Here is a 23,394-nt window from a genome sequence, read left to right on the forward strand (position 1 = left end):
TTGAATCTGTTGCTATGTCAAGGTAAACCAATAAGTTCCTATTGTTTTAACGGTGTGCCTTAAATATCAACCAATCAGTGTTTTTTACGCTTAAGATTTAACCAATCAGTGTGTAATATGTAGAAGGTAGAAACGTGTATATGTGTAAGAAAATCACTAATAAATGGACAACTTGCTTGCATCAAGCTGCATCCCATCTCTTCATTCGCCGCACAGAGCCACAGAAACTAGAGCATCAACTCTAGCATTGCCTTCAATTACAAAACCAGGTAGGGAAGTATGGCTATTAACATGCATAACGTAATACGGAGAATGGTGTTTCTGAATCTCTTCCCAAACTAAAATCAAAATTGCAACAAGCTTGGGATTGTTGACATGGCCAAGGACAGCCCTGTCTAACTTGGGAAGGAGGGCTGCCACATATGCCGAATCAGTAACAAGATTAAGAGGGCCTGGAAAATACTGAAATGCCAAAGCCGCAGCCTGTAACTCTATGACTTGCGGGGATCCTTCCTGATATACAATTTGGGAATGCCATTGCCCATGTTTTTTCCAAGCGACTGCGTCTTTTCCCGTTTTTCCAGACCCTCCTGTGAACACTGACCTTTGACCGGTCAGTCTCTGCATCACCTTTGCATCATGATATACAATTTGGGAATGCCATTGCCCATGTTTTTTCCAAGCGACTGCGTCTTTTCCCGTTTTTCCAGACCCGCCTGTGAACACTGACCTTTGACCGGTCAGTCTCTGCATCACCTTTGGATGATGCAGATCACCTTTGACCGGTCGTCTCTGACTCCGTTGCCGTGGCTGCAAAGTTAGATTTACAGTCATTTTCAAAAGTGGATGAGGTGGAAATGTGGTACTGAACTTGCCCTGGAAAACTGGCTAAAGCCATTTGAAGGGCAGTAGAGTTTAATAGCGCCCATTCAACATAGAATTGTTGTACAGGGATAATTACAGTTGGTGGATTAAGTCCAGTCAACTCTAAACATCTTTTTCGGATTTTTATGATCAAATCGGCAACAAGTTTGTACAATTCAACAGCACTTTTCTTAGGCTGCAAAGGCAGAAACAACCACTCAGGTACATGCAGTGGATCTTGCCAAGCCTGGTTCCGCTGCGCCAACATAGCATAAGGGGAAGATTGGTCCATTAAAATAAAACCACTTAAAGGAAGCGTGATATCTACACGCCACACATGTCGTGAAGAGATCAACTGTTGACTTCTTTCACAAGTGCCAAGGCTGCAGGCATTAAATACCTTGGGGCTAAAAGATCTGTGTCTCCTTTTAAAAGCTGCAAAAGAGGATGCATTTGTTCATTAGTAAGGCCTAAATAAGGCCGTAGCCAGTTTAGCATTCCTGCAGGTCTTTGGACATCATTCAAAGTCTTTACATCCAGATTCAATTTGATAGGTTGTGGAGACACAGTTCCCTTCAGCACATTCATGCCCAGATATTTCCAGGGCTCTTGCCTCTGAACTTCTTCAGGAGCTACATTCAATCCAAATTCTGCTAAACTATGTCTGGCACCCTTCTCAGCTGTCTCCAGCAGCTCTTTGGACGGTGCTGCTAGCAAAATGTCATCCGTGTCATGATTAACAGTAAACATTTTGGTATTTGTCTCTCACTGAGCTCAGGGCTTGGGCTATAAACCATTGACAAATGGTTGGCGAGTTTCTCATGCCCTGAGGCAGCACGGTCCAGTGGTACCTTGTTGTGGGCTCAGAGTAGTTCCAGTTGGTACTGTAAAAGAAAACTTTGCTTTCTCTTTTGGATCTAAAGGAATGGTAAATAAACCAGTCTTTCAGATCAATAACTAAAATATCCCATTCCGTTGGTATGGTGGTGGCAGATGGCAACCCTGGCTGCAAGGACCCCATAGGGGCCATCACTGCATTGACTTTACGCAGGTCATGCAACAATCGCCATTTACCAGACTTCTTTTTTATCACAACTACAGGGGTGTTCTACGGGCTATGTGATTCTTCAGTGTGGCCCGTGTCTAACTGTTCCTTAACCAATTCATGCAGGGCACACAGCTTTTCCTGGGGCAGGGGCCACTGCTCTCCCCATACTGGTTTGTTGACGCAGATGGCTCTTGGACACAATTTATACGACCAATGTGATCAAGTTAGTGCTGATTTATTAAAAGGCTTACAGCAATTTATACTCTTAACAAAAGACACACACGCCACGCATGCGTTGCTATTCAGAGGTGATGGGCTAAAGCTACTTGTCCACGCGTACTCTAGTCATCTATGATTGGTCCTGGCGTAGTGTCTACGTGCTGCTCTCTTGTCACGTAGCATCCTGCTTTATAACTCTCCTCGAGTTGTAGGGTACGATTCCACATGTCAACATCATGGACGTTACCTGTGGTAGAGAGGGGGCGGCTCACAGTGTGGGCACTGGGCACAAGGGATGGTCCATGTGAATAGTGAATGCTGTACCACTTATCTAAAGGACGACGCACCTATGTTTATTTATAGTTGGGAAATGTCCAAGGACCCTTATTGCCACATGACAATGCACAGACTGTTAAGTCCTTGGGTTAGTTTTCTTTAGAAGGGACATTTTGGCTTAGATTCCTGTTGTACATGCAACGTGGCGAAGATGAAGATTTAAACATGGCCACTAAGGAATAGAGTCTGCGCAGAGACAACTCCTCAAGGACATTGCGTAGGCACGAGATATGTAAATGAATTCTCTGAATAATAATGAATATGTAAACGACTACTTGGAAAACTAATGAATAGGTATGAGTAGCTTGTATAAAGGGGGGGACTGAAAAGTCCCCTCGGTGTGCGTGACTTTGGTGGAGTGATCCCCCATGCACCCAGCACTGCTGAAAAAAGATAACCTCTGCTCACTCGAATATTGGTGATTGATACTTTAAATCACATGCCACGGCCTGAGAGAGGAGAAACAGCACGAGGTTTGTCCCTGAGAGCCGAGTGGGAGAGGAGGTGCCAGGGACGCCCAGCAGCTGTGCCCCGTGCATGGCCACCAAGGGCAGGGACAGCCCCCCGGGCCTCCTGGGCACAGGGGCTGCCTCGGGGCCGGCACCCCAACGCCCTTCCTCTCAAGGGTGCTGGGCAGGGGCAGGGCTGTGCGTGTCACCCCATGTCACAGTGCCATCATTCAGCAACACAGCAGTCACAGTGCCCCGGGGGAGTATAAAAGGGGCATCATCTGTGTCCCCCGGCCAGTGCTGGCCTGGCACCAGGCTGAAGACACCTGAGAGGTAGTCCTTGACGGGCCGGTGGGATTCCCTGGGTGGGGTGAGGGAGGGAGACTGGAACCTGGATGAGGCTGCTGGTGGGGCCACATCCAAAGCTCAGCTGAGGTCTGGAAATCCTTCTCAGCTGGACAACCATGGCAAGACCAAGGGAATGTCTTCTTGAGGAGCACGGCAGAGTACACTGTCCTCATCCCCTGTGAAGCCAGGGGCAGCAGCCATAAGTTATGGGATGCACAGATGCTGGCGGGATCCTAGAGCTTTGGAGCACCCACTGGTGCCCTCCCAGGTGCAGGAAGGATTCTGGCCCCTGAAGTCGATGGGACCAGGGATATTTGGCCACTCTCAGAAGCCCCTGAGATGGCTCTAGGTCAGAGGGAGAGGCTTGGCATCTCCCAGGAGGCACGACCAGCCCGTGGGACGAGGAGGCAGGTCTCGCTCACATGCTCGGGGAACAGCCCATCACCAGGGCTGGGGTCAGGAGGGAATTTTCCCTGGGGCACATGGGCACTGGCCCCTGGGGGTTATTTGCTTTCCCCCTGCAGCACTGAGCACAACCGCTTGTCAGGGCTCCACGGGTCCCTTGGGCCAGGTCACCACCTGCTGCTCATGCCCCACAAAGATGGCCTCTCGTGCCCTGCAGCTGGAGGGAGGAAGGCTTTTTTTCCCCCGCGGTGGGCTAGCAAGTGTCCCTCCCCAGGGTTCCTTTGCCTTTCTCTGCAGCACTGAGTAGGGCCTGTGGCCAGGGCTGCTTTGGGCCATGCTGGCAGGGTGCCTGCTGCTCATGCTCCAGGAAGGTGGCCCTCATGTCCCGCATCTGGGGGGAGGAACCTTTCGAGGCTCCCGGTGGGGCTGCCAGTGTAGCCCCCATGGGTTGCTGCTTTGCCTCTGTAGCACTGAGCACAGCCCCTGGGCAGGGCTCCTCGGGGCCCTTTGAGCCAGGTTCTCGCCCTCTGCTCTCGCACCTCTGAGGCACCATCATGCCCTGGCGCTCTGGCTCTCTTGCCCATCGCGAGCTTTAGCAGGAGTGAGCTGTGCAAAAGTCTCATTGATATTCAACCTACAGTGAACGCCAGGAACAGAAGGGAACAGAAGTGTCATGCTGTGCGGTGCCTGGAGTTCTGCGTGAGAAGCTGTGAGCGGGGTTGGAGGGGTCCCTCCAGGAGAGCAGCTCTCTGCAGGGCAGGGCCCCGGCCCAGCCAGGAGGCAGGGGCAGGCACAGGCACAGCTACAACACGGCTCAGGCAGGGACTGAAGGGCCCCGGCTGAGCTGAGACACGTCCCCTGCACCCTTGGCAGGAGATGAGGGCGCTGGGGGTCCCAGGGGAGGCTGGTCCCAGCCACTGAGGCCTATGAGCACCCCCAGGACCCTGGCACCCGTAGACCTGCACTGCCCTAGGCTCTCTTTTAGGCAGTGCTGCCTGGCTGCTTTGGAGACGGAGTGTTGGGCCAGATGGACCACGTCTCTGAGGGAGCACTGTTGTTCTCAGGCTCTTGAGGTTTAGCTTGTTTGTTTGAGGGAAACACATCAGGAGTTACTAAAAATGAGTACAAGCAGGAAAAAAAAGTCCCCAGGGAAATGAGCAAGTACTCCTCACCTGAAAAGTTTGCAGCCCTTCAGCTGAGGAGCATGTCCTGCTTCAGACTGAGGGCTTGGTCTCTGAGCCTCCCTAGGGTCAGAGAAGTGGGGGTTTGCCATCCTGTGGAAACAGGATGTAGGAGAGCAGAGAGAACGGAAGAGGAGTGCAGACAGGAGGGAGGAGAAGTGTGGACAGGAGGGAAGAAGAGTGCGGAGAAAAGGGAAGAGTAGAGTGGAAAGGAGGCATGAGGAGAGCAGAGAGGAGCGAAGAGGGAAGACGAAAGCAAAGAGGATGGAAGAGGAGAGCAGACAGCGGAGATGGGTAACAGGGAAGAGGAGAATGGAAAAAGTGGAAAAGACAGGAGAGCGTAGAGGTGGGCAGAGTTCTACAGAATGAAGAGGAGATCGGAGCAGAGAGGAGAGTCGAGTGCAAAGGAGAGCAGAGAGGAGGGAAGAGGAGAGTTGAGCGGAGGGAAGAGGAGAGAGGAGATAAAAGTAAGTAGAGAGTGGAGAAGATGGAAGAGGAGATCAGAGAAGATGGATGAGGAGGCAAGATGGGTGCGGAGAGGAGGGAACAGGTATGCAAAGATAAGAGAAGAGGAGTGTGGAGAGGAGGGAAGAGGAAAGCAAAGCTGATGGAAGAGGTAAGTGTAGAGGAGTGAAGAGGAGAGCAGAGTGAAGAGGAGACCGTAGAAGAGGTAAGAGGAGTGCGGTAAAGAGGTAAGAGGAGTACGCAGAGGATGGATGAGGAGAGCATAAAATGCGTGAGGAGATGTGAGAAGATGGAAGAGGAGATAAGAGGAGATAGATGACGAGAGTAGAGAAGAGGACGGAAGAAGAGGGTGGAGAAGACATAGGTGGAGAGTGGAGAGGACGGAAGAAGAGAGCGGTGAGGAGGGAAGCGGAGAGCAAAGCTGATGCAGAAAGTGTAGAGGAGTAAAGAGGAGAGAGAAGTGTAGAGGAGAGTGGAGAGGAGGGAAGAGGAAAGTGGAGATGAATGGGGAGGAGAGCGCAGTATATAAAAGAAGAACGGTGAAGATGGGAGAGAAGAGCAGAGAAAATGGAAGAGGAGGAAAAGGAAAAGAAGAGAAATAGGAAAAGGAGAGCCATGTGGAGTAAATATGAGAGCAAGCTGAAGGAAGAGGAGAGCAGAGTGGAGGGAAGATAAGAGCGGAGATTAGTGAAGAGGAGAGCAGATGGAAGAGGTAATGGAGAATAGTGAAGTGGAGAGCAGATTGAAGAGGAGACAGGAGAGGAGGTAAGAGGAGAGCATAGAAGATGGATGAGGAGAGCGTAGATGATGGATGAGGAAAGCATAGAAGATGGACGAGGAGATATGAGTAGATGGAAGAGATCAGAGAAGATGGATGAGGAGAGCAGAGAAGAGGACGGAAGAGGAGGTTGGAAAGGACATAGGTTGAGAGTGGAGCAGATGGAAGAGTAGAACGGTGAGGGAAGAGGAGAGCAAAGCTGATGGATGACCTAAGTGGAGGGGCATAAAGATTAAAGGGGTGCCTCTAGCTGGGCAGGTGCCCCTGCCCCTGCTGACTGCCCCGTCCTAGGCTGTCAGAGCTGCCCGTTGCTGGCTCCCACCCCTTAAAAAACCTTAACCATAAGTACGCCAAAAACACTTAACCCTTAAAACCCTAAACTTTAATAACCTTACAAATGCTAAAAACACTTAAACGACTTAACACTAAAATACCAAACCCTAAAAACCCTTAACCCTAAAAAAGCTAACACTTCTTTAACACTAAGAACTCCATTAAATGCTACTAAATACTACATTAAATACTAAAACCCCTTAAGCCTAAAAAACCTTAACCACAGAAACCCTTAAACCTAAAAATCCTTAAAACCCTTAAGCCTAAACCCCCTTAACAGTAAAAACCTTTAAACCCAATAACTCTTAAGCTTAAAACTCCCAAAATCCCCTAACTCTAAAACCACTTCACATTAAAAATATTGAAAATCCTAAAAACCATTAACGTAAAACGCCTAAAACCCATTAAACCAAAACCCCCTAAACATCTTGACCTTAAAAACAGTAAAAACTCTTAACCCTAAAATTTTTAAAACACTTAACCCTATATAACCTATAACCCTAAAACCTCTTAAAAACCCTACAAATTCTTAAACCTAAAACCCCTTTAATGCTAACAACACTATGAACCCTTAACCCTAAAAAAAATCTTAACCCCAAAACCCCTAAAAAGGCAAAAGCCCTTTAACTTTAAAACAACTTCAGAGGCAAAAAGCATTAACCCCAGGAAAGCTTAACCTTAAAAACCTTAAAAACCCTTAACCCTAAAACCCCTTAAAGCTCAAAATCTTAAAACCCCTAAAACCCAATAACATGTAAACCCTAAAAACCCTAACAACACTTGACACTTAAAACCCTAAAAACCCTTAACCATTAAACCCCTTAATCTTAAAAACCTTAATAATGCTTAAGCCCTAATACCCTTCATCATTAAAACCATTAACCCTAAAACCCATAAAAACCATTAACCCTAAAACCCCTTAACACTAAAATCCCTAACACTTCTTAACGCTAAAAACCCGTTAACACCCATAACACTAAAAAAACTAAATTCACTTAATCCTAAAACCCAAAAACCTCTTTAAACATAAAAATTGTCAAAACCCTAAAGCCTAAAAACACTTATCCCTGAAAATGCTTAACTCCAAAAACACTAAACATGAAAAACCCTAAAAAGACTAAATACCCTTAACCCTACAGCCCATTAACAGTAAAAATCCGTAACCCCCAAAGCACTTAACCCTGCAAACCAAAATCCCCTTTAACCCTAAAAAACCTAAAGCCCCTAAACCCTAAAAATGCTAAAGTCCAAAACCACATAACCCTAAACCCCCTAAAAGCCCTTAACTTTACAGTTCAAATATGTGTCTTATTTTCTACACCTGTGCCTCCTGTTACAATTCCAAAAAATCCACGCCTTGCTCAGCTTGTGCCTTTTGTGAGTTGTGCTCCCCGAGCAGAGCCCAGGCGGCAGGGTGAGGAAGGACTGGGCTCCACAGGAATACCTCAAGTGCCTTGCACACAAGAACTATCTCCACAAGGACCCAACCTGACCTAGGAATTACTGGATGGATAAAATATTTGTTTCTGCACGAGATAAAGGTATTAATTGCCATTGTAATCTTTTTAATGATATACAGCTCTGTGTGGAATTGCTTTATGAGAATTATGAACCAAATGATAAAAGGATTCTGCATTGCTCAAAAAACAAAAATGGGGATTTGTGGAGCGGCTAGAAGACAATGGGCACATTATGAGCAATCCAGACCGAGTAACTTTATTGTAACAGCAGGCGGAAGTTGTAGCAAGTTGCAGCTGTTGTGAAGGACACGTGCAAGGCTAAGAGAGACAAAGAAACTGTGTACAAGGACAAGGAGATTGTGAAACAGTGTATGTGGCAAGAAGATAAGGAAGTTGGACTGAAAAATGATGAGCTAAGATGTGAAACAGGATGTCTACGTGACAAGAGAGCAGCGTGTGGACACCATGCCAGGACCAATCATAGATGACTAGAGTACGCGTGGACAAGTAATTTTAGCCCATCACCTCTGAATAGCAACGCATGCGTGGCGTGTGTGTCTTTTGTTAAGAGTATAAATTGCTGTAAGCCTTTTAATAAATCAGCACTAACTTGATCACATTGGTCGTATAAATTGTGTCCAAGAGCCATCTGCGTCAACAAACCAGTATGGGGAGAGCAGTGGCCCCTGCCCCAGGAAAAGCTGTGTGCCCTGCATGAATTGGTTAAGGAACAGTTAGACACGGGCCACACTGAAGAATCACATAGCCCGTAGAACACCCCTGTAGTTGTGATAAAAAAGAAGTCTGGTAAATGGCGATTGTTGCATGACCTGCGTAAAGTCAATGCAGTGATGGCCCCTATGGGGTCCTTGCAGCCAGGGTTGCCATCTGCCACCACCATACCAACGGAATGGGATATTTTAGTTATTGATCTGAAAGACTGGTTTATTTACCATTCCTTTAGATCCAAAAGAGAAAGCAAAGTTTTCTTTTACAGTACCAACTGGAACTACTCTGAGCCCACAACAAGGTACCACTGGACCGTGCTGCCTCAGGGCATGAGAAACTCGCCAACCATTTGTCAATGGTTTATAGCCCAAGCCCTGAGCTCAGTGAGAGACAAATACCAAAATGTTTACTGTTAATCATGACACGGATGACATTTTGCTAGCAGCACCGTCCAAAGAGCTGCTGGAGACAGCTGAGAAGGGTGCCAGACATAGTTTAGCAGAATTTGGATTGAATGTAGCTCCTGAAGAAGTTCAGAGGCAAGAGCCCTGGAAATATCTGGGCATGAATGTGCTGAAGGGAACTGTGTCTCCACAACCTATCAAATTGAATCTGGATGTAAAGACTTTGAATGATGTCCAAAGACCTGCAGGAATGCTAAACTGGCTACGGCCTTATTTAGGCCTTACTAATGAACAAATGCATCCTCTTTTGCAGCTTTTAAAAGGAGACACAGATCTTTTAGCCCCAAGGTATTTAATGCCTGCAGCCTTGGCACTTGTGAAAGAAGTCAACAGTTGATCTCTTCACGACATGTGTGGCGTGTAGATATCACGCTTCCTTTAAGTGGTTTTATTTTAATGGACCAATCTTCCCCTTATGCTATGTTGGCGCAGCGGAACCAGGCTTGGCAAGATCCACTGCATGTACCTGAGTGGTTGTTTCTGCCTTTGCAGCCTAAGAAAAGTGCTGTTGAATTGTACAAACTTGTTGCCGATTTGATCATAAAAATCCGAAAAAGATGTTTAGAGTTGACTGGACTTAATCCACCAACTGTAATTATCCCTGTACAACAATTCTATGTTGAATGGGCGCTATTAAACTCTACTGCCCTTCAAATGGCTTTAGCCAGTTTTCCAGGGCAAGTTCAGTACCACATTTCCACCTCATCCACTTTTGAAAATGACTGTAAATCTAACTTTGCAGCCACGGCAACGGAGTCAGAGACGACCGGTCAAAGGTGATCTGCATCATCCAAAGGTGATGCAGAGACTGACCGGTCAAAGGTCAGTGTTCACAGGCGGGTCTGGAAAAACGGGAAAAGACGCAGTCGCTTGGAAAAAACATGGGCAATGGCATTCCCAAATTGTATATCATGATGCAAAGGTGATGCAGAGACTGACCGGTCAAAGGTCAGTGTTCACAGGCAGGTCTGGAAAAACGGGAAAAGATGCAGTCGCTTGGAAAAAACATGGGCAATGGCATTCCCAAATTGTATATCAGGAAGGATCCCCGCAAGTCATAGAGTTACAGGCTGCGGCTTTGGCATTTCAGTATTTTCCAGGCTCTCTTAATCTTGTTACTGATTCGGCATATGTGGCAGCCCTCCTTCCCAAGTTAGACAGGGCTGTCCTTGGCCATGTCAACAATCCCAAGCTTGTTGCAATTTTGATTTTAGTTTGGGAAGAGATTCAGAAACACCATTCTCCGTATTATGTTATGCATGTTAATAGCCATACTTCCCTACCTGGTTTTGTAATTGAAGGCAATGCTAGAGTTGATGCTCTAGTTTCTGTGGCTCTGTGCGGCGAATGAAGAGATGGGATGCAGCTTGATGCAAGCAAGTTGTCCATTTATTAGTGATTTTCTTACACATATATACGTTTCTACCTTCTACATATTACACTCTGATTGGTTAAATCTTAAGCGTAAAAAACACTGATTGGTTGATATTTAAGGCACACCGTTAAAACAATAGGAACTTATTGGTTTACCTTGACATAGCAACAGATTCAATTCCAAAGTTAGGGAGTTTCTTTCTACGCGGCTTTCTTGATTAGCAAAGTTACTTATCGGCGCTATGCGTTCCCTTACCTGGCTACTTGTTTCTCTGTCCGCCTGGTTGCCTCCTCAACTGTAACGGCGCAGGGGTCTGCAGTTAGCTTGTTCCTTTGTTCCCAGGGCTTGTGCCCTACAAGTTCTTACAAGTCTCTATTCATCAGGCTATCAGTACTTGGACTCTTGTCCTTGAGGCCTTGTCCTACATCTCCCTTTTCCTGTTGCACAAAAAGAACCCCTGAAATCGAACGAGTTATTAATTTTTGTAAGCATTGTAAAATACAAGCTATAAGTAATAAAACAAACAAAAAAGCAACTAAAGCATATATAATCATCTTAACTAAACTGCTTAACCATCCTGAAATGCCCCAACCACTAAACAGTTTATCTAACCAATCCCAAGCATCACATTGTTGAAGATGAGAAACTCCATCCTTTAATCTTTGGATGCTAGCATGAATTGATTCCAAATGATCTGAAAGGTTCATGCAACACATCCCTTCAAACTCTTCACAACCATGACCTTGTGCCAGAAGCAAAAAATCTATTGCAGAGCTCTATTTTGTCCTTGATGCCTTGTCCTACAGCTCTGTCGGCGCCTGTTCCTGACGTCCATCAGCAAGCCATGTTAGCCCACCAATTCTATCATCTGAATTGGCGATCCTTGTATCATCAATTTGGCCAATAGGGTCTCTCTCAGGCAGCTGCACGCAGCATTGTTGCAGCCTGCCCAGACTGTCAAAATGTTACTTCTGTGCCAAATTAGGGAGTTAATCCTAGAGGCCTTCAAGCTTTACAGCTCTGGCAAACAGATGTAACTGATTACAGTGAGTTTGGCAGACAAAAATATGTCCATGGTAAAAAGAGATACATATTCTAGTGCAATGATTGCTACTGCCCACACAGGTGAGACCAGTCGTGACGTCATTCGGCACTGGCAACGTGCTTTTTCTGTGCTCGGTGTCCCTCTTGAAATCAAAACGGACCGTGGACCTGCCTATAATTCCAGGCCCGTCAGTCAGTTCCTTTCCCAATGGGGGATCTCCCACAAATTTGGTATTCCCTATTCCCCTAGGGGCCAAGTCATCGCTGAACGCATGAATGGTACTCTTAAATGCCACCTTGGAAAACGCAAAGGGGGAATGAAGGGAATGACCCCAGGGGCACGATTAGAGAAAGCATGTTATGTTTTACACTTTCTGAAAATCTCTGCTGACCATGCGGTGCCTCCCATTGTGCAGCACATGGTGTCAATTGGTGACAAGCCGCAAAAGCACAAAGGCGCCTTAGTACGCATGAAAGACCCTTGTACTAGGCATTGGTTGGGACTGTGTGAATTGTTAACTTGGGGGAGAGTTATGCTTGTGTTTCTACAGCTGAAGGTCTGCGATGGATACCTGCTCGCTGTGTGTGGCCTAGGCTTAGCGTGCCAGACCATGGGAGCACTGCTGCTGCCAGTCAACGCAAACACTAATGTGTGGCCTCCTTACTGAACCAGTCCTTGTTTGGTGTGCCCTTCCTCAAAACTGACTTGCAGACATTGTTGCAAAAAAGTGAATGTAAGATTTTGACAAAGAATGTGGGGAACGGAGAATGTTACTGAAAGCCTTGTTATTTGGGATGATTACCTCTGTATAATGTTAATCCAAAAGAGGTTGATATTGTTTGCACTTTGAATGTTGATAGTTGTTTTTATGTAGATGCTGTAGTAGTAGGAGGCCATGATGGGACCATGACACCCGCACAAATCAACACGTCAACATGTTGATAAGCATAATGTGCTCAAACGCAATATAACTTTGGATGAAGCATGTAATGATGTAGTTGATTTATGGAACTGATGGGAACGTATTGCAGTGGTTCTTCTCTTATCCGGAGCAACAGCAGGGAAAGCATTCAAGAGTTAAATCACCTTGTTTGTTAGGCAAAGAGGGTCCCTCGTGGAGTCGGCCAAGTCATGACAATCACACCAATATGGCTACATGCTGTAGTCCCTTTAATAAACAAACAGGTCATTTTTATTACTTAAACCGACTGCTCAATCGACTTTACACACAGCTGATTGGATAAAAGTCTCTGGGCCATGTAGGGGTCCGTGTCGCTGATTGGTGAGCATGCTGCAGGCACCTGATCTTAGTGTGCCGCTGAGAGTGTGGTAATTTCGTGGTTCCCAGGACTTGCTCTGCACCTGGCTTCTTGTTTGTGCATAGCTTGTTTTCCTTCTCCCACTGCTTGTTCCCAGGACAAGTTAAAGCTGCTCTGCAGCTTCAACTAACAGGCCTGGGTTCTCCAACCCAGACAATGGTAACATATGTCCTCGGTCCTTTAAACATCCCTCTACAGTTAAGAACGTGAGTCAAATTTGCCACTATGACATACAAAGCAGAGCAACTATTGCCCTTTTGATGTTGGCTCAAGGACACGGCTGAGAGGATTGTGATGGTATGAGCTGCATGGATTTTAGGCACCCCATTGCAGCAACACGTTATCAAAATCTGAGAAAATGTCATCCTTTGGGGCATCAATTCACTCAATTGGCAGTATTCTTTGTTTGATAATGCCTTGGTTGCCGTCGTCTTTGCAAGGGCCCTGCAGCACACGGCAAAAATGGTACTAGCTGTTCAGAAACAAAAGGGGGGAATGTTGGGGAATGCAGAGGACCTGCAGACAAGTTAGTTGACTTCAAAGATACAGTCTTGTACCCTTAAGACAGCCACAAATTGTCAGGTATGTCAACAGCATGTGAAGAACTGGAATTTAAAACCACAGCCTACGGGCACCTACAGCAACAGCAAATAGCAAGCAAGAAGAAGAACACAAAAACCTATCAGGGACTGACATATGTACAATCTAAGATATATAAAAAATTTGTATAAACAAGAAAGGCCATTTTGTCCAAACCCAGCCATGAAGACATAGTGTTTTTTCAGTCTGCCTCCAACTGCGTCACCGCAGGTTGCTCCACATGGGATCCCTGTCGCAGAGCCAGCAGACCCCCTTCCGCCCACAACTGACCACGCTCACACTAGAGGGCTCCGCAGTGGCTTCGGCTCGGTGACACCTCTGACTATCGGAGTGCTGGGATAGCAAACTGTGCGTTGGGGACATTACCAAGCCTGCTAGGAGTGCAGGGGAGTGGACTTTGCGCTCTGTGCTACGAGGAACACCTGAGGCCTCTTGACAGAAAGCCGGACTTGTTTGGGGAGGGAGCATGCTCCAGCATCATCTGCAGAGCCATAAGAACTCCTTTCACTGCATGATCAAGAGGAAGCAAAGGGCATGCCCATGTTTCCAGAGATCCCAGTTCAGCTGGAGGCATGCCCTGCAGTCCTGGGTAGGAACAGAGCTGGGAGCTGCAGCACCATGGCTTGCCGGGGCCCAAGCACAGAGCAAGAGGAGGACGGTCCTGGCAGCTTCAGAGGCAGGCCCTTCTGCAGCTCCCGCAGGGGGGGCATGCCTAGGTGGGCAGCAGCTGAGGGCATGCATGCTCAAGCACCTCCAAGTCCTTCCTGCCTCTGGGAGGTGGAGAGGTGGCCAGTGGTTGGCAGGCCTGGTCCTCTTGCAAGGTGGGGACGCTGGGGCTGAGCAGGCACGTCGGCTGACACCGCAGGCCATCCACATGCCTGAGAGGCTCTCTCTCCCCTCTTGCTTGTCACCTCGTCCAGCTTCAGGTTCACTAGTGAGCTGTGCACGCGCACAGGGCTCCCAGCAGCAGCTGGCCCGAGACACTGGGGCTTTCCAAGTGCTGGCTGCCTGTGGCCTGTCTTGCCGTCGGCCTTTGCTAGCAGCCAGGCCTGGGGACCCACCGTGTGGCAGGTGCAGAATGGGACCACACAGGAAGGGCTTTGGGGTGGCTCTCCAAAAGAAGCCAGTGGGTACTGTGGTGATTAGGCACAGGGCTCAGGCAAGCAAGGCAGCCAGCACTTTGCTTCTGTGTGACCGGCTCCTTGATCCCCCCTTCTCTCCATTTGCCGTGCTTATACGTGCCCCTCATCTTCCCTGAGTCCTGCCTCTCTCAGCCCTGCTCTCCTCCCAGACACGGGGCCAACCCCAGTTATTTTTTCCCCCCTTTGCTCCCAGGTTTGCCCCATCTGTCAACACACGTGGTCTTTGGGTGTTGTTAGCTAGGTCACCTTGGACTTGTGTGCCATTACTGACGAGATTGCCTGGGAACTGCTGTCCCTGCCAGAGTCCTCTCCGCCAAATGACCCCAGTCTCTTCCTTCAAGCGTCTGTGAAGTGTGGCCACCTCTGACGGCATTCCCCGCTAGCCACCTGCCAAAACCGGTGCTGAAAGAGCAGGGTTTCCCCAGCAGACAAGTTGTCTTCTCCAAGGCTGCCTTCTGCCTGCTCTCAGCAGACACATGGGAACCGGCAGCCGGTCCCTTTTCAAAACACAAAGCAGCCTTGAGCCCGCTTGCTTGGAGGCCAGTTCTGGGGCCTAGGAAGCCCTGCTGCACCTCAAGGGCCTTGAGAGCAGCTCTTCCACTTTCAGACAGAGCCTGCGTGGTCCTCCTCCTCGGGACCCGATTGCTCCCTCCGCTGTGCGCCTTATGCCTCGCCACAGAAGCCAGGATGGCAGCAGGGAGCTGCCGCACCTTTCACAAGCTTGGAGGCTGCCAACCTTCAAGCCATTGCCCTTGACCCTCCAGGGACCTAGCCCTGCTGTGCAAATGCAATGCACGTGCCTGGCTCCTGCTTCTCTCCTGCACTCCAGCAGGAGAGTGAGCAAGGCTCCTCCAGTCAGCGGGAGAATGCAGACTCATGAGACAAGACTGATGCAGGATTCACCAAAGCCATGGACAGTGATGGCACGTTGGGCTGCGAGCAGGAGCATCCTTCTCTCTCTAGAGCTTCACATTGCTTGTCCTTCCCACAAGTGCCATGGTCAGTGTGTGCCCAGAACAGCAATCCAACTCACAGACAGCAAGGACACGACACCTGCCAGAGCGCGTTGCTGTGGCTGACATGGCCAGTGAGGAGTGTGCTGCACCTGCATTTCACTGTGCTTTGTGCAGGAAGGTTGACGTTGCTGGGCTGTGCTTGGCTTATTTGGCTTGCCCAGCACTGCTTGGCTGCCACGGCCATCAACACATTGGCTCTTCAACACCCAAGCACGCGCATGCTGCTGTAGTCATTGTGTTCTTTGTTGTGTGTCTGTTTATTGGGAAGGAGCCGGTGGCACAGGGCTGCAGAGAGCAGGGCGGCAGGGAACTCCCCAAAGAGGCTGCGAGGCCACGCTGGGTGTTGCCCTGTGAGCTGTTAGCAGGCAGAGCTGGGAGCCAGGCGCTGCTGCCTGCCACGGGGCCTGCCCACCCTGATCGTGCAAGCAGGGCATTGCGTGGGGCTCTGTCAGGGGTGTGCGATCCCAGCTTCCGCCTCCAGTCCTGCTTGGAACCCCTCCTGTTGCCACCCATCCCTCCCCCACCGCCACCACGCCCAGCACCTGGAACCAGGCGCTCTGTGACATCAGCCCCGTGTCCAAGAGAACCCCAGGCAACAGGAATCCTGCGGGCACTCTGTCGGTGGCCGTAGTGGTGGCGACAAGCCTTCGTTCTTGCAGCTGCCACATGTTGCTGGTAGTGATGGATGTTCTCCTCCTCCTCGTTGTCCTGCTGGCCATGTGCTGTCCTGTGCACGGCACATGGGATAGCTGTGGGTAAGTGGCCCGAGGCTCTGGGAGGGACATTGGGCAACCCTTGTGAGCTTCTCTGGAGGGGTCCTGCTTGTCCCCCATGGCCACCCCAGTGGCTCTTGAAGGCCATCTGGGAGGCTCAGCTCCTTGCCATCACCCAGGCTGCCGGTACAACTCGTCTACGGGCTGAAGCAGAAAGCAGGGAAAGGGGAGCGGGCGCATGCCCCACGGGTTTCCTCGGCCCTTCTGGCCATGACTTGAGGGGAGGGAAGACAGCTGGCCTTTAGCCGGAATGGCACAAGCTTCCATGGAGCTAACCAGAATGGAGTTTCTGGTTACAGAGGCACCTGCGGCCTTCGGCCTGCGGCTTTGAACTACAGTATGTTATACGTCGTGGGTGTCAGAAATGCCCAGCCAGGGGCCTGGCCCTGGATCGTCAGCATTGAGGCTCTCTTGGAAGGAGGCACGGCGCACATCTGCGGGGGCTCCCTCATCAGCCCACAGTGGGTCCTCACAGCAGCCCACTGCTTCTTCGAGGCCAGGTAAGGAGGACCAGGGTTCAGGGTTAGCCCCACACTCTAGCAGGTGCCCTGAGTGCAAAAGCACGTGCTGCTCCCGTCCCGTTGCCCTGCAGTACGCCCAGTGCCTGGGCACTCCGCAGCCACCTGAGAGGCTGCTCAGGAGAAGGCTGGGCTCATGCCACTGCTTCCCAGCAGCCTCCAGCTCGACACTGCTTGAGCCCAAGGAGCACGTGCCCTGTCGCACCCTCCCAAGCACTGCTTTCCTCTCTGCCTCGCCAAGCAGAAGGCAGGGCGACTGCTGTGCTGCTGCAGCATGTGGCTCTGCTCACTCTGAGCCCTCTCTCCATCTGCCTTCCAGGAACATCACCATGTGGCAGGTGGTGGTAGGTGCCACCCAGCTGACCCACCTGGGACCTGAGGCCCAGGTGCGCAACATCAAGCAGCTGCTGGTTCACCAGCACTTCAATAATATCACGTGGAGAAACGACATTGCCTTGCTGGAACTGGAGCAGCCTGTCCAGTGCAACAGCTACGTACAGCTTGCCTGCGTGCCCGATGCCTCGCTGAGAGTCTCGGAGCTGACAGAGTGCTACGTCAGTGGCTGGGGTGCCAGGACTGCAAGAGGTGAGCTCCCAAAATGTAGTCACGTTGCGAGCGCAAGCTCGGCCAGCTTGGGGAGGCAGGTTGCTCTTCCTGACGGCAGAGGCGAAAGCCAGAATCAGGCTGTGGGGACGTATGCCTCTTAGAGAGGGGGGCGTGAGCCACTGACCCAGAGCAAGGCAGAAAGGAAGGAGCGGTCCAGCGCCTCCCCACATGCAAAGCCAAGCCCCGGGATAGGGCTTCAGTCACGCAGGGAAGGAGAACTGGCAATGAGCTGCTGGGAGTTCATTCCTTTCTGTGCTCTTCACAGCTGGAGGATCGGCGTATGTGCTGCAGGAGGCCCAGGTGCACCTCATTGATGCCGGGGTCTGTAACAGCAGCGGCTGGTACAGAGGGGCCATCCACACCCACAACATCTGTGCTGGCTATCCGCAGGGTGGCATCGACACCTGCCAGGTAGGAGCGTGCTACAAGCCAAGCCCCGGCAGCACGGGCAGCCCCGCCACAACCGCCCAAACCTGCACCGTCATGGGCTTTTCCTGGCCACTCACACTCCCATTGCTGTGTCCCCACTGCTGAGGGCCTAAACCCATTTCCCCATGGGTAGGGCCTTTGCCCAGGGCCTGCCTGCCTTGTCCCAGAGGCCTGGCACTTTGTTCACAATGCCCACCCAGTGCCCTTGGCAGCCCAGAGCTTCACCATCCCAAGCCAGACACAGCCTCCTGACACACCTGCAGCACCAACGTGCCGCAGGAAGAGCGAGCCCTGCCTTACAGGCCCACCGCCCCCTCCCAGGAAAGCTTCTCCAGAGCTTGGCTGGCCACTAAATACAGCTCTGGAAGTGCCATGAGAGGGAAGGAGCCAGCCACTGGGCTGACGGTGGCCACCCAACAACCCCTTCATCCTCTCTCCTCTGCTGCAGGGGGACAGCGGTGGGCCTCTTGTGTGCCAAGACAAGAGCGCTGACTACTTCTGGCTTGTTGGCCTGACCAGCTGGGGGATGGGCTGTGCGAGAGCAAAGAAGCCCGGAGTCTACACCTCCACCCAGCACTTCTACAACTGGATCCTGGAACAGATGGGCCTGCACACAGCAGTAGCGACTACGGCAAGGCCGCAGCCAGCCTTCACCTCCACCCCCGTTCACAGGCCAACACCAACAGAAGCAGGAAGGTTTATACCCTGCCCACTTCCAGTGCAGAAGCTGTGGGATTTCCTTTCTTGGCTGCAGAAGTTGGTGCAGTTCCTAATAGGAGAAAAAGTTTGATCACCGGGACGGAGAGGATCCAGGGCTGGCTGCAGCGCACCACCACCATTTCCCGCTGGGGCAATGCCTGCTGATGCAAAGGCAGCCTCAGTGTCAAAGGCCTGCTCTGTCCTGCCCGCGCTCCTCTCAACGGAAGAGCTCAGCTGGCTGAGTCCCTGCAATAAAGTGTTTCAGTTCTGTGGCTAACCAGGCGCCAGTCCTCTTCAGTCTCGTGTGCAAGGCCAGGACTTCCACGCCCGGCACCTGCCGGAGGAAGCAGGCTGCAGGCAGACTGCAGGAGCGGGCTGGAAACTAGGACCATGCGTTGCAATCAGTTAGCTGAGGGGAATGTGCTCGAGCTTTTCTAGACAGCAATTAACATGATGAGACATGTTTACAGAGCACAGGGGAGTGGGAGACAGATGGCGCCAAGGATGGCGCCAAGGAGCGGTAACACCTTGCTGTTAATTGATGATAGTTAACCACCAATCAGGGATTGCCTGGTATGCAAGGCTTAGCTTCAAGAACCAGTTTTAAACGTGCAGCTTTTGAAAGTGTATATAAGCTCATGCTTTGGTACAATAAATGGACATTTGCTTGCATCAAGCTGCGTCCCGTCTCTTCATTTGCCGCAAATTGGTGACCCCGACGTGATCCGTTTAAGGATCTAACGTGAAGGGCTTTCGAATCGCCTAACTGAGCGACATGCAGCGAATCCCACAGAACTTTGAATGATCCGCTGAAAGGAAGCAGGAGCCGGCCGGCCAGAAATCCCTCCGGAGCTGAGAGGTGAGCTGTGGGAAATCCGTAATGGGGAATCAGGTTTCGTCCTCAGAAAGAGACGTATATGAGCTTATGCAAGGTCTCCTTAACAAACATAAGAAAAGTATTTCTGGGCAAGACCTTAAAGCAATGCTCAAGTGGGTGCAAGTAAATATGCCCGCAGTGACTGCATCTACAATTTTTACGCTGGAACGTTGGGACGACACAGGGGTGAAATTGTGGGATTCTGCGACAAAAGGCAATACTGAGTCCCACTGTCTGCTCTCTTCATGGAGAGTTATTTTTGAGACTATGAAAGCACAGGAAGAAAAGGCAGAGGAAGGAGAGCAGGAGGAATCGCAAGCTCCTATAGCTCTTTCCTTATCAGCCTCTAAGTCACAGTGCTCTAGAAACCTGGGTGTCAATGCAGTGGAGTATCCGCCAGAAGAAGATCCCTTTGACCCGGGACCAGTAGACCCTGAACAAGAACCTGATTTATAGCCTCCTGATCTGCGTGATGTGTGGGCAAAAATAAAGAAACAAGCCTTAAAGGAGGAGGATTTAGAAATGGCTAAAACTATAGTTGCTCCGGTCTTGTATTCTCAGGGTCGGGCAGGGGGAGCACGATGGGAGGCTCTTTCTTTTTCGGTTGTTAAAGAGCTGCACCACACGGTTACGGAACATGGTATGTCTTCTCCCTAGTTTATAAGTCTGTTATCTTCTGTGTTTGATACTTATGTCATGACTCCTCATGATTTGAAATCTTTAGCACGATTGCTACTAACCCCAACTCAGTACACGTTATGGGAGTCGCATTGGAGAGGGGGACTGCAAGCACTCCTGCTCACGTATGTCAATCATAATGATGCTGCATTAGCTGCACTGACAATAGAGCATCGTACGGGCACCGGTGCACACGCTGATCCTGTAGCGCAGGCTCAACACTGCCCCCGTGCGGCTCTCGAGGCAATTAGAGAAGAGGCCAAAAAGGCTTTTTTCCAGGTTCCTGACGTACAAAAGCCACAAAAAGCTTTTACTAACATCACTCAGGAGTCTCGAGAACCTTATATGCAGTTTATTGATAGACTAAAACAGGCTTTGGAACGTCAAGTAGATAATGCGGAAGCTCGGGATATATTGTTAACAAAACTAGCTGTTGAAAATGCTAATGTTGATTGTAAAAGGCTATTGAAGTCTCTTCCCAACCCGAACCCCACTTTGGTGGAAATAGTGAAAGCATGGAACCGAATCGGTACGGTTGACCACAAGTTTGAAGCTATGGCTGCTGCTTTTGCAGCGATGCGTGGTGTGGGGAATTGCTATGGTTGTGGTAAGCCTGGTCATCTAAAGAGAAATTGTCTTGCTTGGGCTGCAGGGAATAGACAACAACCTCCTGGTCCTGGAGTTTGTCCGACATGTCGGAAAGGGCGTCATTATGCTAATCAATGTCGATCTAAGTATGACTTCCAGGGACAACCGATACAGGGAAACTGACCGCGGAGCGCGGGGCAGCGACGCGCGCAGACACAAGTGCCACAGCTGACATTTCAACAACCTCGGAGAGAAGCACCGACACCTCAAGTCCCTGTCCAGCAACCTCAGGCAGCGCCGGATTGGACCTGGCAACCTCACACACAGTAACACTGCTCGATTCCTCGGTTCATTTATTATCAACAAATGTCAAAGGACCATTACCCCCCGATACACAAGCTCTATTAATTGGTAGATCTTCCACAACATCGTCTGGTCTCTTTGTTTTACCAGGTGTTAGTGACTCTGACAGCGTGGACAAAATCAAAATCATGGCATGGACTCCGTTTCCACCTTGTACGATACCTCAGGGTAGTCGAATAGCGCAATTGATTCTGATTCCGGCAAGGGTAAGCTCTCTTATCACTGATCATCCTCCGCAGAGGAGAGCAGGTTTTGGATCCACAGGGTTACCTCACATTTTGTGGGTACAATCTATTTCTCCACAGCGACCTATGTATCAGTGTACCCTTATTTACAATGACCAACAAATAGCACTAAATGGAATCATTGACACTGGAGCTGATGTCACAGTAATTTCTCAAGCCAAATGGCCTCCGCAATGGCCACTGACTAATGTCTCTCAGACACTGGCTGGGATAGGGGGGACCGGTAACAGTCGTCAGAGTTCGGAACTAATTCGAATTCAAGGACCAGAGGGACATGTGGCTTCTGTTAAACCTTTTGTGCTACCAGTCCCTATGGTTTGGTGGGGACGTGACGTATTGTCACAATGGGGGATGTCTATCCAAACACATTTTTAGATGGGGCCATTGAAGTGCGCGACACCCTAAAAATAACCTGGAAAACTGATGCTCCTATTTGGGTGGATCAATGGCCCCTTCCTTTGGAAAAACTTCGCGCACTTCAAAACTTAGTCTCAGAACAACTGTCCCAAGGACACATTGAACCTTCTACTAGCCCATGGAATTCACCAGGTTTTGTTATTAAAAAACAAACTGGCAAGTGGCGCTTGCTCCATGATCTCAGAAAAATTAATGATGCTATGGAAGATATGGGAGCCCTCCAACCCGGGCTCCCGTCCCCAACTATGATCCCTCGACATTGGCATCTAACTGTCATAGATCTTAAAGATTGTTTTTTCAGTATCCCGTTGCATCCAGATGATGCCCCAAAATTTGCCTTTTCAATTCCAAGCATCAACATGCAAGCTCCGTTGCACAGATATCAGTGGGTTGTACTGCCACAAGGTATGAAAAATAGCCCTACAATGTGTCAATGGTATGTTGCGAAAATACTCAGTCCTGTCCGAAACGCTATGCCTACTGTGTTATTGTATCATTATATGGATGAACTTTTAGTGGCAGCACAACATCACAAAGTCATGGAGGAAGCTGTAGCCCTTGTCGCAGATGCCGTGAATTCGGCAGGTCTCTCTATAGCACCAGAAAAAGTCCAGAAGTTTCCCCCTTGGAAATATCTGGGCTGGCGAATAAGAGCACAAACTATTGTTCCTCAACCATTGCAGATCAATACCAATGTAAAAAACCTGCACGATGCACAAAAATTACTGGGAACAATAAATTGGGTTCGACCACTATTGGGAATTTCTAATACAGACTTGGGTCCTCTGTTTGACCTACTTAAAAGGGGACACTAATCTTTGTTCCCCACGTAATCTTAACTCTGAAGCAGATGCATCTTTACAAAAGGTTGCCTCAGCTATTGCTTCTCGACAGGCCCACCGATGGGCCCCTGAACTACCTTTTAACTTGATTATTTTAAACCCTGCTCGACAGCCTCATGCCCTGGTATTGCAATGGGACCTTCAGAACTCAGACCCCCTGTTAATTATTGAATGGATCTTTTTACCTAACCAGTCTACAAAAACTATTTTGGCACAACATGAAATGTTTGCCTCTCTGATTGTTAAAGCTAGATCACGCCTGTTAACCTTATCAGGGAAGGATTTTGTCTGTATTTGTCTACCAATAACAACGGTATACTTACAATGGCTTTATCAGCAATCAGACACCTTTGTTATGGCACTTGCTGACTATACAGGTCAACTAAGTTCTCATCCACCTTCACACACACTGTTTAACATTGACTTTTGTCTGATGTTAAAACCCAAAAGAAGCGAACAACCCTTACAGGCACTTACTGTCTTTACAGATGGATCAGGCAAATCACATAAATCTGTTCTCCTATGGTGGGATGATCAACGGAGACGATGGGACTCGGACATAGAGACAGTCTCCAGTTCACCTCAAATAGGAGAACTGAATGCAGTTGTTTGCGTTTTCCGAAAATGGAACGTACCACTCAAGCTTGTTACTGATTCAGCTTATGTTGCAGGTATTGTTACACGAGCCAAAGCTTCTGTGCTGCGGAATGTTTCACATTCACAACTTTTTACCCTGTTACAGGAACTTATTTTCCTTTTGGACTCTCGATCTGCACCTTATTT

At 49.4% G+C, this 23,394-nt stretch overlaps 1 protein-coding gene across 1 annotated transcript in view; it reads left to right on the forward strand.

Moving 5' to 3' along the window:
• Positions 1 to 18,878, forward strand: part of LOC129784525 (acrosin-like) — a 30,047-nt gene extending 11,169 nt beyond the window's left edge. Inside the window, exons 4-6 of the mRNA XM_055805163.1 lie at positions 17,187 to 17,253; positions 17,732 to 17,884; positions 18,351 to 18,878. Of these exons, the coding sequence (XP_055661138.1) occupies positions 17,187 to 17,253; positions 17,732 to 17,884; positions 18,351 to 18,692 (562 nt within the window). The 3' untranslated portion in view covers positions 18,693 to 18,878. The remainder of the gene's footprint in view (positions 1 to 17,186; positions 17,254 to 17,731; positions 17,885 to 18,350) is intronic.
• The last annotated feature ends 4,516 nt before the right edge of the window (positions 18,879 to 23,394 follow it).

The sequence above is a fragment of the Falco peregrinus genome, chromosome 5 (assembly GCF_023634155.1).
Source record: "Falco peregrinus isolate bFalPer1 chromosome 5, bFalPer1.pri, whole genome shotgun sequence".
Taxonomy (NCBI): Eukaryota; Metazoa; Chordata; class Aves; order Falconiformes; family Falconidae; genus Falco; species Falco peregrinus.